The 14,973-nt window shown below is 47.3% G+C and overlaps 1 protein-coding gene across 1 annotated transcript in view; it reads left to right on the top strand.

The window, feature by feature from the left end:
• The window catches only part of LOC112247084, a 50,229-nt gene that overhangs the window by 22,740 nt on the left and 12,516 nt on the right, over nt 1-14,973 (top strand). The window contains exons 6-23 of the mRNA XM_042322725.1: nt 2,449-2,682; nt 2,951-3,211; nt 3,542-3,802; nt 4,123-4,383; nt 4,640-4,900; nt 6,201-6,461; nt 6,740-6,914; nt 7,247-7,488; nt 8,159-8,422; nt 8,642-8,902; nt 9,093-9,350; nt 9,465-9,725; nt 9,872-10,135; nt 10,369-10,632; nt 10,933-11,190; nt 11,494-11,757; nt 12,140-12,400; nt 12,960-13,220. Coding sequence (XP_042178659.1) covers nt 2,449-2,682; nt 2,951-3,211; nt 3,542-3,802; nt 4,123-4,383; nt 4,640-4,900; nt 6,201-6,461; nt 6,740-6,914; nt 7,247-7,488; nt 8,159-8,422; nt 8,642-8,902; nt 9,093-9,350; nt 9,465-9,725; nt 9,872-10,135; nt 10,369-10,632; nt 10,933-11,190; nt 11,494-11,757; nt 12,140-12,400; nt 12,960-13,220 — 4,572 coding nt within the window. The remainder of the gene's footprint in view (nt 1-2,448; nt 2,683-2,950; nt 3,212-3,541; nt 3,803-4,122; nt 4,384-4,639; nt 4,901-6,200; nt 6,462-6,739; nt 6,915-7,246; nt 7,489-8,158; nt 8,423-8,641; nt 8,903-9,092; nt 9,351-9,464; nt 9,726-9,871; nt 10,136-10,368; nt 10,633-10,932; nt 11,191-11,493; nt 11,758-12,139; nt 12,401-12,959; nt 13,221-14,973) is intronic.

Raw genomic sequence — 14,973 nt, 5'->3', positions numbered from 1 at the left:
GACTATAATATAGTAGACTATAGTGGTCAGCTTTTTGCTCACCAACACCTGACTGCAATTGCTAATAACCCATCCGCAACCGCCCGACTATATGTGATAAAGTGAAAATCTGAGGCCGCACCCAAACCTAAACCACTAATATAGAAAATGCACTGTAAACTAGTCAGAGACAGATGAATGTTTTTTTTGACAGGGGGTGTAGGATTTTCTTTTGCCTGATTTAGATATGTTTATGCTTATAATTTCCAACATTTTGGTCGGCTATTTGTTAGTCAACTGGTCTATAATTAGATACATACAGCTTCTCTGCTGTCATTATATGTTGCCCTAGAAGACTAAATATACCCCTGCTCACCAGAATAATGTCATAAATCGATAGAATGAATGATTCAAACAAGTTGACATCGGTAAAGTTCTCTCTGTCATCTCTGATTCTTTCGCAGAGTAAAGACGTTTAGGGACCGAGGAGAAAATGCAATAATCCAACCACAAGAAACTGGAAAGATTTTCTATGCAAAATGTCCAAATGTTTGACCCGTTCTAAGGAAATAGAAAGCTGTGAAAACAACCCAACATGTTTATGATAAGATTTCAGTTAGTCTTGGATGCATATTTTATGTGGTTGAAATACTATCAGCTTTTATGATGCTGATAAAAGATAGCACCTCTACAGACATATCTAACTGCACATTCACATTCTCTCAAGATGATGAAAGAAAGAAATTATATTTCTCCATTGAATAAATTGCCTACATTTGCTGTATAATTTCACTGCAAGAAATGTTTAATTCTGCAGGAGTTAATAGTAAGGCTATGTGAGAGGTTATAGACCTACAGTCAGTGTCCAGATTTCACTTTCCATTTAACCCATCTGAACAGGGTACAGTTCCCTTGACATTCCATAGGCCTATTTGAAGTCCCAGTCTTGTGACTGCGGAATTTGTATATCTTCTCACAATCATCACACATAACACTGCTATCATCCTCTTTTACCACTTCAACAAATCTTTCCCAAACATGACTTTTCTGTCCCTCCCCTTATTTTCAACTCTCCATTTCGCAGCTTTTCTCTTATGGAATTAAACTTCGACATTGTCCTTTTTGACTCCGTGAATCGCTGTTAACTTTTTCTAACCCTTCCCAAAAGCCTTTGGCGTGTTGGATATTTGGTGCACGTACGGTTAGGCCCTAAAGCGTAGGCTTATGCACTAATGCTAGATTGCATAAAATAATGAAAGATAAACCTCAATGTAGCCTATTGATATAAATTGCACAAAAATGATACATGTAAGGATTTTTTCAGTTATTGTTTTCTCTTTATTCAACCCACCCATCCTTCATCCACACAATATTTCATGACCCTAAACCCGCCCGCCCCACGGCTATAACAGCGGGGACTGTGAGTTATAAATCAACCCACGCATTGCTAGTAGACTACACTCATATGCTGTATGATTAGGATGACAACTGGCGCTGTGTGGGACACTCTAGCCTAGCGTCTGATCATGAAGTTCTAAAGTGAGAGGACCAGTAGGTGTCAGGCTTTAGCACAATTTAATGTACACGCTTAGAAAACAGGGTTCCGAAAGCATTCTACATGGAACCCAAAAGGGTTCTACCTGGAACCAACCAGGTTTATTCAAAGGGTTCTCCTAGGATGACAGCCAAAGAACCCTTTTAGATTGTAGATACCACCTTTCTTTCTAAGATTGTAATTTACAAAACTACAATGCTTGTGAAATAATAATAACTTGAGTGGGAATCAAATCAAATTTATTTATAAAGCCCTTCTTACATCAGCTGATATCTCAAAGTGCTGTACAGAAACCCAGCCTAAAAACCCCAAACAGCAAGCAATGCAGGTGTAGAAGCACGGTGGCTAGGAAAAACTCCCTAGAAAGGACAGAACCTAGGAAGAAACCTTGAGAGGAATCAGGCTATGAGGGGTGGCCAGTCCTCTTCTGGCTGTGCCGGGTGGAGATTAACAGAACATGGCCAAGATGTTAAAATGTTCACAGATGACCAGCAGGGTCAAATAATAATAATCACAGTGGTTGTCGAGGGTGCAACAGGTCAGCACCTCAGGAGTAAATGTCAGTTGGCTTTTCGTAGCCGATCATTCAGAGTATCTCTACCACTCCTGTTGTCTCTAGAGAGTTGAAAACAGCAGGTCTGGGACAGGTAGCACGTCCGGTGAACAGGTCAGGGTTCCATAGCCGCAGACAGAACAGTTTAAACTGGAGCAGCAGCACGGCCAGGTGGACTGGGGACAGCAAGGAGTCATCAGGCCAGGTAGCCCTGAGGCATGGACCTAGGGCTCAGGACCTCCGTGAAGGAGAAAGAAAGAAAGAATTAGAGAGAGCATACTTAAATTCACACAGCAACTAACAGCAACTCTTTATCATCCCTCTCCAGCCCCCTGTATGCCTCAGAACTTGTTATCCTCAGCCGACTGCCGGTCTGATGTCCTGACCAGCACATGGGACCGTGCTGAGGGGGCTCTGGCCTACACGGTTGAGGCATGGGGAAACAAGGATGAAAGCAACCGCTACAACTGCAGCTCCTTCACCAACACCTGTGCCATACCCTCGGTGCATTGTGGGGAGAGTTTAACCATGTACATCACAGCTTTCGATGACAACTGCCCCAGCTACAGGACTCTGGGACGGGTGGCTGAGACAGGTGAGACATGGTCAACTCTTCACTGCCAGTAAATTACATACATTAAATCCACATGATTTTTTCTAGCCGTTACCCTCCACTGAATTCATTAGCCATATTGATGTGACTTTCATGCATGGTTTTCACACCTGGCTCAATAAGCGCATCTTGAAGGGAAAAGCCATTAAGCAGTGTATATTGTTCAACTGGGGCATTCACTACCCTTGTAACTAACTAGTACCAAACCACACACACACACACTCAACTGAATGTTCCCTCCCCGCTGCAGTTCCCTGCGTTCCTCAGAACGTTTCAGCAGCAATGTACTGTGGATCCGACTCCATCACTCTGAACTGGCAGGTTTCCTACGGCTCTCTGTTCTACATCGCCACAGCAATGGATGACGCTGGCGTGGTTCACACTTGTAACTCCATGGATACCAAGTGTCAGATCAAGGGCCTCCGCTGCAGCTCCACCTACAACGCCTTCGTCACCGCAACCAACCTCAAGTGCAACAGCTCCGACAGCGAGATAGTCACCATAGAGACAGGCATGTTACTGTCAATCAGTCAATCAGATATATTTATTAAGCCCTTGTTACATCAGCAGTTGTCACAAAGTGCTTTTACTGCTCTGCTCTCTCCAGTTTGGGGACAGGTAGGCTGGTGATGAGTTCTAAATAGTTTTATAATAATAATGGTAATAATAATGATAGTTTTATTACACAGGAAGTAGTAGTAGTCTTGTTATTCCGTGCCTTTTGAGCAAGGCCTACTATACAGGTCAATAAATACATGATTTCCAAACTGTTATTTGCCATGTTTATAATGAGTGTTGAGTGTCTCTCACATCACATTATCCCCTCTCCCTCCCCCTCCAGCCCCCTGCCTTCCGGACCACATTGAGGCCTTCCTCGACTGTGCGACGAACCACGCTCTGATTGTCTGGCAGGGCCATCACAGTATACTCTCCTACACAGCCGCCATTGAGGACACGGAGGGAGGCCTTCTCAGCTGCAGCACCACAGGGAACAACTGCACTGTCCCCAGCCTGAAGTGTGGCCAGCTCTACTCTGTCTCCGTCATGCACCACGACGGCATCTGCCCCAGCATACCCTCCCAGGCCATCACCATGGAGTCAGGTAGGAACCTCCACCATTAACAGTACACACAATACTAGCCCTAATTGAAGAATTTGGCAACCGCCAAATCCTTAATCCAACAACTAGAGTCAGGTAGGGCATCTCTATGACTTATATGCAACTTACTCAACCTAACACTTATTGATTCAATCCTACTCAGTTTTGACTTTAGTCCCCAAACCTCTCCATAGTTATATGACCCCTAGATTTAACCATAACCCTGATACACTTCTATTTTAGTATACTACTGTACATACTGCATGTCTTTGGTCAAACTTACCTCCTCTTTTCTCCATCACTCTCTCTCTCTCTCTCTCCAGTCCCATGCGGTCCTGCCAACGTACAAACTGAGATGGATTGTGGGTCTGGAAAGCTGACGGTGAGCTGGGACACGTCGCTGCGTGCGTTAGGTTACACCACCATCATCTCCCACGGCAACAGAGAGCAGGTGACCTGTAACTCCACGGCAACCAGCTGTAGCGTGGACACACTGGACTGTGGAGAGGAGTATGTTGTGGAGGTTATGTCTGTTAACAGATCCTGCCTCTCTATGCCCAGTCAGGCCATGGTCATCAGGGAAGGTGAGACAGGATATAACTAGTTTGTGAAATAAATTCAGTTTCATTCCATTGAGTTCCAGCCGTTTGAACGATCTCTATCAAAATACTACTCAAATTTCAATCGGGTAGACCAACAATGGACGAAAAAGGCGTTATATAAAGTCACTTTCCAATATTGCTCAACTCAAATTCAAGGATGTCAGAACTTGTATAACTGATCAGTTACTCTATATAAACTGTAAGAATCTATTTTTCTCGTCTTCCTCCCATCTCTCAGTGCCCTGTGTGCCCACTAACGTGACAGCGCACCGTACCTGTGGAGAGAGCCCTGTAGCCGTCACCTGGGACGCCAGCCGTGGGGCCAAGAGCTACACTGCCATCGCCATGGGCAACAGCGGCCACCGTACGGAGTGCACGTCCAACGACACCACCTGTAGTCTGGAGGATCTGCTGTGTGGTCAGACGTATAGCCTCAGTGTATTGGCTATGGACGACGCCTGCTCCAGCACGGAGAGCAGCATGGTCACCCTACAGACAGGTGGAGACGGAGTAATAAACAGTGGGGTTGATGTGATATGTTTCTGGGTTAAGCAATCAATCAATCAAGCAACCTGCTTGATTGGTTAAGTCGGGAAAAGCCATGAACATTATTATTATTATTTTGTAAGATGCAGTAATGTGCATTTGGAGTCATATTCTCAACAAACCCACGTCGGCTATTTCAGCAACACCCCTGCTGACAGGTGTATAAAATCGAGCACACAGCTATGCAATCACCAAAGACAAACATTGGCAGTAGAATGGCCTTACTGAAGAGCTCAGTGACGTTCAACGTGGCACCGTCATAGGATGCCACCTTTCCAACAAGTCAGTTCGTCAAATTTCTGCCCTGCTAGAGCTGCCCTTCTCAACTGTAAGTGCTGTTATTGTGAAGTGGAAACGTGTAGGAGCAACAATGGCTCAGCCACAAAGTGGTAGGCCACACAAGCTCACAGAACGTGACTGCCGAGTGCTGAAGCGCGTAGCATGTAAAGATTGTCTGTCCACGGTTGCAACACTCACGACAGAGTTCCAAACTGCCTCTGAAAGCAACGTCAGCACAACAACTGTTCGGTTTCCATGGCCGTGCAGCAGCACACAAGCCTAACATCACCATGCTCAATGCCAAGCGTCGGCTGGAGTGGTGTTAAGTTCGCCACGATTGGACTCTGGAGCAGTGGAAAGGCATTCTCTGGCATGATGAATCAAGCTTCACCATCTGGCAGTCCAACGGACGAATCTGAGTTTGGCGGATGCCAGGAGAACGCTACCTGCCCAAATACATAGTGCCAACTGTAAAGTTTGGTGGGGGAGGAATAATGGTGTGGGGCTGTTTTTCATGGTTCAGGCTAGACCCCTTAGCTCCAGGGAAGGGAAATCTTAACGCTACAGCATGCAATGACATTCTGGTCTGCACAGAGCCCTGACCTCAACCCCATCGAACACCTTTGGGGTGAATTGGAACGCTGACTGCACTAGTATGTGGACACCCCAACATCAGTGCCTGACCTCACTAAAGCTTATTGTGGCTGAATGGAAGGAAGCAAGTCCTCACAGCAATGTTCCAACATATAGTGGAAAGCCTTCCCAGAAGAGTGGAGGCTGTTATAGCTGCAAAAGGGGACCACAACTCTATATTAATGCCCATGATTTTGGAATGAGATGATCGACGAGGTGTCCACATACATATTTATAGGCATTCAGAGTGGTGTATCTCAAAGCATAAGGCTAACTACATTACACAGAGCCACAATCCAAGTCAGACCATAACCTATTTCTCTCCTCCTCCCCGCCTACAGTGCCTTGTCCTCCCACCCACGTCTCCAGCTGGGTGGACTGTGGCAGTAACACAGCCTCCCTCTCCTGGGATGCCAGCCCCAACGCCATCTCCTACTCTGGCAGTGCGGTGGGCACAGATGGGCACAGTGTGAGTTGTGGCGCTGCCACCCCAGGGTGCCAGATGGCTGGGCTGCACTGTGGTCAGGAGTATGTCTTCACTGTGTCTGCCTCTGATGGTAGCTGTGAGAGCCCCGAGAGTAACACGTTCACACAGGAGACAGGTGAGAGAGACAGACACAGCGTCTTCTTCTTCTGTTCAGTTAGAGATGATATTACGGACCATCTTTTCTTCCTCTACTATCTAATACTACTACTACTACTTACCAACTACTACTGCTATTACTGCTACTACTACTGGTACTACTTACTACTATAACTACTACTACTACTGCTAATCTTTCAACTTCCTCTCACATTCCCCTTTGCTATAGTACTAAACATTCAAAAGTGATTTTCTATTCCATTTGATCTAAATGAGTATTCTTCCTCTCCCTGTCAGCCCCCTGTGCCCCCCAGAGTGTAGTGAACAGTCTGTTCTGCAGGACAAACACTCTGAGCGTCAGCTGGGCCCCTGCAGCTATCGCCCTGAACAACAGCGTCACCGCAATGGCTGGAGATGGTACTGCACTCTCCTGCACAACAGAGGGCTCCACCTGCGAGCTGGACGGGCTACAGTGTGGACAACAATACACTGTTGCCGTGACAGCCACCAGCAGCAACTGTACCGGAACTACCAGCGCACCACAGACAGTCCAGACAGGTGTGTTATCTGTCTATCATTGCAGATGGAGAGTCTTATCATAGGTATTTAAAGATAGAGCAGTTGTACTGTACTGCATGCTGTTATTACACAGAACTCACGCTTTCTGCACTTTCTGCACTTTCTGCTCACTCTCTCTCGCTCTCGCTCTCTCTCCCTCTCTCTCGCTCCCCCCCCCTCTCTCTCTCTCTCTCTCTCGCTCTCTCTCTCTCTCTCTCTCTCCTCAGTGCCATGTGTTCCCTCCAGTGTGCATGGGGTTGTGGGCTGTGCCTCTAACACCCTGCAGGCCTCTTGGGATGCCACGGATGGGGCTCACGCTTACATTTCCACAGTGACTGGGCCAGACAGTTACACCTCGACGTGCTCTACCGCCAACCTGACCTGTTTCTTCACTGGCCTGGAGTGTGCCAAGGAGTACAGCGTTAGTGTGGTTGCCAAAGACGACCAGTGCAACAGCTCTGTTAGCGTTGATGTCTCAGTGGCAACAGGTAAACTCAGAGAAGATAATATAAGATAATATAATAATCCATGTATTACATTGTTTTAAAATGACATTGATGTACAAAACCCCTCTCTGACCCTGTTGCACAGTATCCTACAAATTGGTCCTTCGAGCTGGATATGAACAAGCAACCTATAGACCAGGGATCATCAACTAGATTCAGCCGCGGCCGGATTTATGGGGGGCTGGAACATAATTGCAAATAATTAGAAGGCAAATTGACCGCAAGAAGCCCAAACAGATATAATCTTTGACTAAAACATCATAATTTCAAACCTTGCTGACATTTGTATACAATCATGTTTCTCTCTATTATGTGTGGGAATACTTGGGAACAGATTTCTTAAATTAAAATCACTTGGAGTTGATTTCCTGGTGTTTTTAGTCTATTATGTCCAACAACAACAAAAAATTGCTAATAAAAACACATTTGGCCACGGGCCACCAGTTGGGGTACCCTGCTATAGGCTTTGACTAGGCGTATTCCCCAAAACATGTGTAAACATACTGTGAGCACATTATCAGGTCATGTGACCAGTAAGAAAAAAGTATGAAAATGTATGAACTCAAGTCGCTCTGGATAAGAGTGTCTGCTAAATGATTAAAATGTCAAATGTTATTATGTTCTCTGACCCTGTCTGTGACCCCCTCCCAAGCCCCATGTGACCCAGAAAACGTGGCTTCCCTGCTGCAGTGCAGCTCAGGCGTGGTGACGGTGTCCTGGGAGGCCAGTGCTGGAGCCACTGGATACACTGCCTCGGCACAGGAGGACGGAGAGACACACTTTACTTCCTGCAGCACCACAGGCACTTCCTGTGATCTTACCCAGCTGGAGTGTGGAGAGATTTACACCGTGACAGTTGTGGCCAGGGACGGAATCTGCAACAGCACATTGCTGGCAACAACCACCATCGAGACAGGTAAAGGAGGGAGAAAGATAGTATGTGCGATGGAGAGAGTGTGACAGACATAAATATTGAGATGACGATAGAACCAAAGAGAGATAGATAAGATAAAGTATGTATCTCTGTGATATATAATTTGATCTAACACAGAGATAGGCGTTTGATATAATAGACAGAGACACTAGTCCATCTCCAGTCCCTGACCTGTCCTCTGCTCTTCTCCGCCTGCTCCAGTCCCCTGTCCACCCACCATCAAGGACCACTCCCTGGATTGTGCCTCAAACCAGGCCTACATCTCCTGGGTTGAAGATGACGATGCTGTGGGCTTCTTCATCAACGCCAGCTCTGCCCTGGGTCACACCCCCTTCTGCAGCTCCACCAACACCTCCTGTCTCCTTGACGACCTGCTTTGCGGACAGACCTACACTGTGCATGCCATCGCCCAGGGAGACCAGTGCAACAGTGAGCCCAGCGAGTCGTTCGAGATCGTCACAGGTGTGTTTTTAGAATAGAACTGTGTGTGATTGACGTGGGATTCATTTGCTGTTGTTATTATTATAAGACCTAGCTGGTCCACTAACGGCCCACTGCTGGAAAAGATGGCGGCTCACTGGCTCCACTCATGTTGTTGTGACCATTTGCCTCTTTTTGACTGATCCAAGTGTATTTGTGTGTGTTTCCATAGCCCCTTGCACCCCAGCCAACGTCCGGTCCCAGTACGAATGTGGTACGAGTATAGCTCTGCTGAGCTGGGACGAGACTCTGGGGCGTGATAGCTTCATCGCCCGTGTAGAGTCTGTTGACCACAGTGACTCCTGCAGTACGACTGAGACCCAATGCTCTTTGACCACGCTCATGTGTGGTCATCTCTACAATGTGACCGTGGATGCTTTGGCCGGACACTGCAACAGCAGCCAGTCAGCTGCCACACAGATACTAACAGGTAAGGGGATAGTCAGTGTAGTCAGTATCAGATACATACTCTGTTATATTTACATATACATTATATATGTACAGTAACAGTTTATTACTTTAACATTGTCTCCCTGTCCTTCAGCGCGCTGTGCTCCGCAGAATGTCAGTGCCAGTCTGCTGTGTGGAAACAACACCGTGGCTGTGACCTGGCTGGCCAGCTCTGGTGCTGTGGGCTACAATGTGATCGCCCTTGGTCGCGACGGCGACGCCAAAACCTGCACCACAGATGACACCAGCTGTGATCTGCCGAACATGCACTGCGCTCAGACCTATGAAATCACTATCACCCCCTTCTCTGAGACGTGTAAAGGCTTTCAGAGCACTGCCTTCACCTTCATTGCAGGTATGGAAAACAAATACAGATCAGGGAAGCTACATAAAGACATTTAAGAGTGCTCCATTGGCTGCTTTAACAAAAAGCCCTGTTAAAACCCCTGTCTCAACAACTGTCCTTAACAACAAACCCCCCCCCCTCTCTCCCCTACCTAGGTCCCTGTCCCCCCACCGAGGTCCAGACCTCTCTGCAGTGCGAGAGTAATGTGGGTTCTGTGTCCTGGGTAGCTGCCCCCACCTCCAAGATGTACATTGCAACAGCGACCGACCAGGACGGCCACGCCCACACCTGCATCACCAATGGGACGGCGGGCTGCTCCTTCATTGACCTGAAATGCGGCGAGACCTACAACGTCTCAGTGGTAACCATGGAGAGGGGATGCCAGAGCGAGCCCAGCGCACCAGTCACCCTCAAAGCATGTGAGAGGAGATAACAAATCCCTATACTAATGATTGTATTCATTAGCATTAACTTAACAATAACGATCTGATAACTGTATATCACAGTTTAAGTTTTCAACAAACCTTGACATTGAATGCATTTTGCAAAGTAATGCTAATTATTGGGTGGGTTGGATATGTGTGCAATTTCTAAACCAAAAAGCTAACACTCTTTCCCTCTTCCTGTTTCTCTCTTTCCCTCCCTCTCTCAGCCATCTGTCCTCCTACGAGCCTGGCTGGAGTGACGGCCTGTGGTACCAACGACCTGACTATCACCTGGGACCAGAACCCAGAGACCGGTGTCACCTATTTCCTGTATTCCCAGAAAGAGGGCGGAGCTAACACCAGCTACTCCACCGTAGACACGTCCTATGTGATCTCAGGGCTACAGTGTGGAGAACACTACAGCTTCAGGGTCACGGCCAAGGACTCTGTCTGCACCAGCAGCCTAAGCTCAACCATGGAGATGGACACAGGTACCAACCACAGTCAGGGTCTCTTTCCTACCTACTCTCAGATTATCACATTAAAACAATGAGACTCTTCATCTACTTTTTTTTTTATACAGTGTGTCACTCAAAGCCACTAAAATCTGTGAATGTGTATAACAGGCATACAGTTGCTACTTACTTAGACCTTTTACCATTTTCTCCTGGAGCATAGGCCATCGACAACAGTTCAACCACTGTATAATCTAACTTGTCTTGTACTGATTCACAACGTCCTTCCTTGTTCTGAAACTGATTTCCAATGCCCTATCTGGTTCCCGCCCACAGCTCCTTGCCCGCCCACCAACCTAACTGCCCAGGCAAACTGTAGCACCAATGGGGGCACCATCACCTGGGACTTGAGTGCAGGAGGCGTCACCTACACCGCCACGGTAACCGGTACCACCCACAGCTTCACAGCCTTCTGTACTTCCAACGCCACTTCCTGTTCTGTGAAGCTGGACTGTGGACATCCTTACTCAGCCTCCGTGGTTGCCTCCACTGGGACCTGCAACAGTACCATGGACACCATCCAGTTCGACTCAGGTAGTTAACAAAATAATGAACCGACCGACCGACTTACTGACTGACTAGAATTGAAGAGAATCGAATGGAATCTAAATTTGATTATAATTATAAACTATAGGTGATATGTTCAGTTAGTGAGCAGATGAAACGTGATAATTTCTATCCTTCAGTGTCGGCCTTCAGTTGCAGTTGCCTTACATTAGATGACCATAATGTTACTCGACCTTGTTTTCATTCACTATAGATAATGCACCATGTTACATTAGCATCAGTCCCACAGTTATGTCTCTCTCTCACCTCCAAACCTGTCCCCCTCCACAGCCCCCTGTCTACCTGGCAATGTAGCAGCAGCCCTGGACTGCAGTGCCAACACATTTGCAGTGCAGTGGTCAGAGAGTGAGGGGCACCGCAACTCCTACACAGCCCTGGCCATCGGCAGTGACGGGTCTAATCTCAGCTGTGGCACCAGCTCTACAAAGTGCACCATCAACAGCCTGGCCTGTGGCATCACATACAGCATCGCTGTCAGCACCGCCAACGTCAACTGTGCCACTATCGAGGGATCAGACTACCGTATCCAGTCAGGTAAGGCTCTGGTTCAGTCAGACAACCACCCGTCTTACTGTACACCTCAACTGCCTGGACCCAAGATCAGTCGATCAATCAATCCAAATTCTCATGGAGTTCTGGAATTCATAAATTTTCCCTAAACCTTCATAAAGTTAATGTCTTTTAGTTCCTGTATGTATACTCTTTTTTCTCCCCTCCTGTCCTCTCTCCATCTTTACTTCCCTCTCTCCATCCTTCCTGTCCTCTCACCATCCTTCCATCCCTCTCTCCATCCTTCCATTCTTTTCTCCATCCTTCCATCCCTCTCTCCTTCCATCCCTCTCTCCATCCTTCCATTATTTTCTCCATCCTTCCATCCCTCTCTCCATCCTTCCATCCCTCTCTCCTCTCCCCTCAGCTCCCTGTAAACCAGAAAGCCCTGCGGTGAGCCTGGAGTGCAGTACTAACGTAGCCGAGGTGACGTGGGACAACGCTGGACCTGACCAAATCCACATGGTGTCAGCGGTGGACTGGCAGGGAGTGAAGAGCTCCTGTAACAGCACTGGCTCCAACTGCACCTTCAGCTCTCTGAGCTGTGGAAAGGCCTATACAGTCACTGTACAGGGCCTCACTGACACCTGCAAGAGCACACTCAGCACCAGCATGAACCTGCTCACAGGTGACACACAGACAGATATGGTAGAGAGAAACTTTATTATGGAACGCCATTTATTGGGTCTATAAATAAATGTGTCAAATACTTAACAGCAGTGTAGTGACTCCAGGTGTAGTGACTCTAGATTTGTATAAGAAAACATTCTTAATTTTGTATAGCATATTGTGTAAGCAGCATGTAGGCTACTCTCCTTGGATGTCACAGTGTAATCTTAGTTAAGTAGGGAATGGAGCCATCTCTGGTTTCCCAGTCATTTGTCACACCTCTTTAATCCTCATAGCCATGGACTCAATGGCCACATAATGGAAGTGTGCTCAGAAAAATATAATTTATAGAATGGGTTTCTACATTCAAGTCAATAGGTCTGTGACGGGTGGATGGGTAGAATTCTCTCACTGTATCAGTATTAAAACCCAACACACACCCTGATCCAACACTCACCTCTCTGTCCCCCTAAGTGTTTATATTAACAGATGTTAATTAAATATAATAGTGTTAGAATCTTTAAAGCCCAACACACATGCACCCTCCTGATCCAACACATCCCTGTGTCCCCTTCCAGCCCCCTGCGTCCCCACCCACTTGACAGCCGTTGTGGACTGTGAAGCCGGCATCACGTCTGTAACCTGGGACTCAGCCCGTGGTGCCACCGGCTACACAGTACATGCAGAAGGCAGTGGTGGGCACAATGCCACCTGTACCAGCTCAGACACCAACTGTGCTTTCCTTGATCTGGTGTGTGGACAGGACTACACTATGGTGGTGCTGGCTAACCACGACAGCTGTGTCAGCCTGGCCAGTGAGTCCATCACCACTACCACTTGTAAGTACGCCAGCACACCGATAACCTTGAAAAACGATCTCGATCTCTCAGCTCAACCAACCAAGAATCTTTTATCAGACAGTTATGAAGCCTCATTCACTGTAATTCACTAATATGTTTTGTGAACATTAACCCAATGCTTACCTAAGCCCGTCTAGTCAACTTCTCTCTCTCTCTTCCCCCCTCCCACCTCTCTCCAAAACATATACACACCAACGTGTTTCTCTCTCTCTCTTCCCCCTCTCCCCTCTCTCCAAAACATATACACACCAACGTGTTTCTGTCTCTCTCTTCCCCCTCTCACCTCTCTCCAAAACATATACACACCAACGTGTTTCTCTCTCTCTCTTTCCCCCTCTCACCTCTCTCCAAAACATATACACACCAACGTGTTTCTCTCTCTCTCTTTCCCCCTCTCACCTCTCTCCAAAACATATACACACCAACGTGTTTCTCTCTCTCTCTTTCCCCCTCTCACCTCTCTCCAAAACATATACACACCAACGCGTTTCTCTCTCTCTCTTCCCCCTCCCACCTCTCTCCAAAACATATACACACCAACGCGTTTCTCTCTCTCTCTTCCCCCCTCCCACCTATCTCCAAAACATATACACACCAACGCGTTTCTCTCTCTCTCTTCCCCCTCTCACCTCTCTCCAAAACATATATACACCAACGCGTTTCTCTCTCTCTCTCCCCCCTCCCACCTATCTCCAAAACATATACACACCAACGCGTTTCTCTCTCTCTCTTCCCCCTCCCACCTATCTCCAAAACATATACACACCAACGCGTTTCTCTCTCTCTTCCCCCTCTCCCCTCTCTCCAAAACATATACACACCAACGTGTTTCTGTCTCTCTCTTCCCCCTCTCACCTCTCTCCAAAACATATACACACCAACGTGTTTCTCTCTCTCTCTTCCCCCTCCCACCTATCTCCAAAACATATACACACCAACGCGTTTCTCTCTCTCTCTTCCCCCTCCCACCTATCTCCAAAACATATACACACCAACGCGTTTCTCTCTCTCTCTTCCCCCTCCCACCTATCTCCAAAACATATACACACCAACGCGTTTCTCTCTCTCTCTTCCCCCTCCCACCTATCTCCAAAACATATACACACCAACGCGTTTCTCTCTCTCTCTTCCCCCTCCCACCTATCTCCAAAACATATACACACCAACGCGTTTCTCTCTCTCTCTTCCCCCTCCCACCTATCTCCAAAACATATACACACCAACGCGTTTCTCTCTCTCTCTTCCCCCTCTCACCTCTCTCCAAAACATATACACACCAACGCGTTTCTCTCTCTCTCTTCCCCCTCTCACCTCTCTCCAAAACATATACACACCAACGCGTTTCTCTCTCTCTCTTCCCCCTCCCACCTATCTCCAAAACATATACACACCAACGCGTTTCTCTCTCTCTCTTCCCCCTCCCACCTATCTCCAAAACATATACACACCAACGCGTTTCTCTCTCTCTCTTCCCCCCTCTCACCTCTCTCCAAAACATATACACACCAACGCGTTTCTCTCTCTCTCTTCCCCCTCCCACCTATCTCCAAAACATATACACACCAACGCGTTTCTCTCTCTCTCCCCCCCCTCCCACCTATCTCCAAAACATATACACACCAACGCGTTTCTCTCTCTCTCCCCCCTCTCCCCTCTCTCCAAAACATATACACACCAACGTGTTTCTGTCTCTCTCTTCCCCCTCCCACCTCTCTCCAAAACATATACACAC

Source organism: Oncorhynchus tshawytscha, linkage group LG05, assembly GCF_018296145.1.
Source record: "Oncorhynchus tshawytscha isolate Ot180627B linkage group LG05, Otsh_v2.0, whole genome shotgun sequence".
Taxonomy (NCBI): Eukaryota; Metazoa; Chordata; class Actinopteri; order Salmoniformes; family Salmonidae; genus Oncorhynchus; species Oncorhynchus tshawytscha.
Note: the sequence above shows the minus strand (reverse complement) of the source record. Positions and strands in the feature narration are given on the sequence as shown.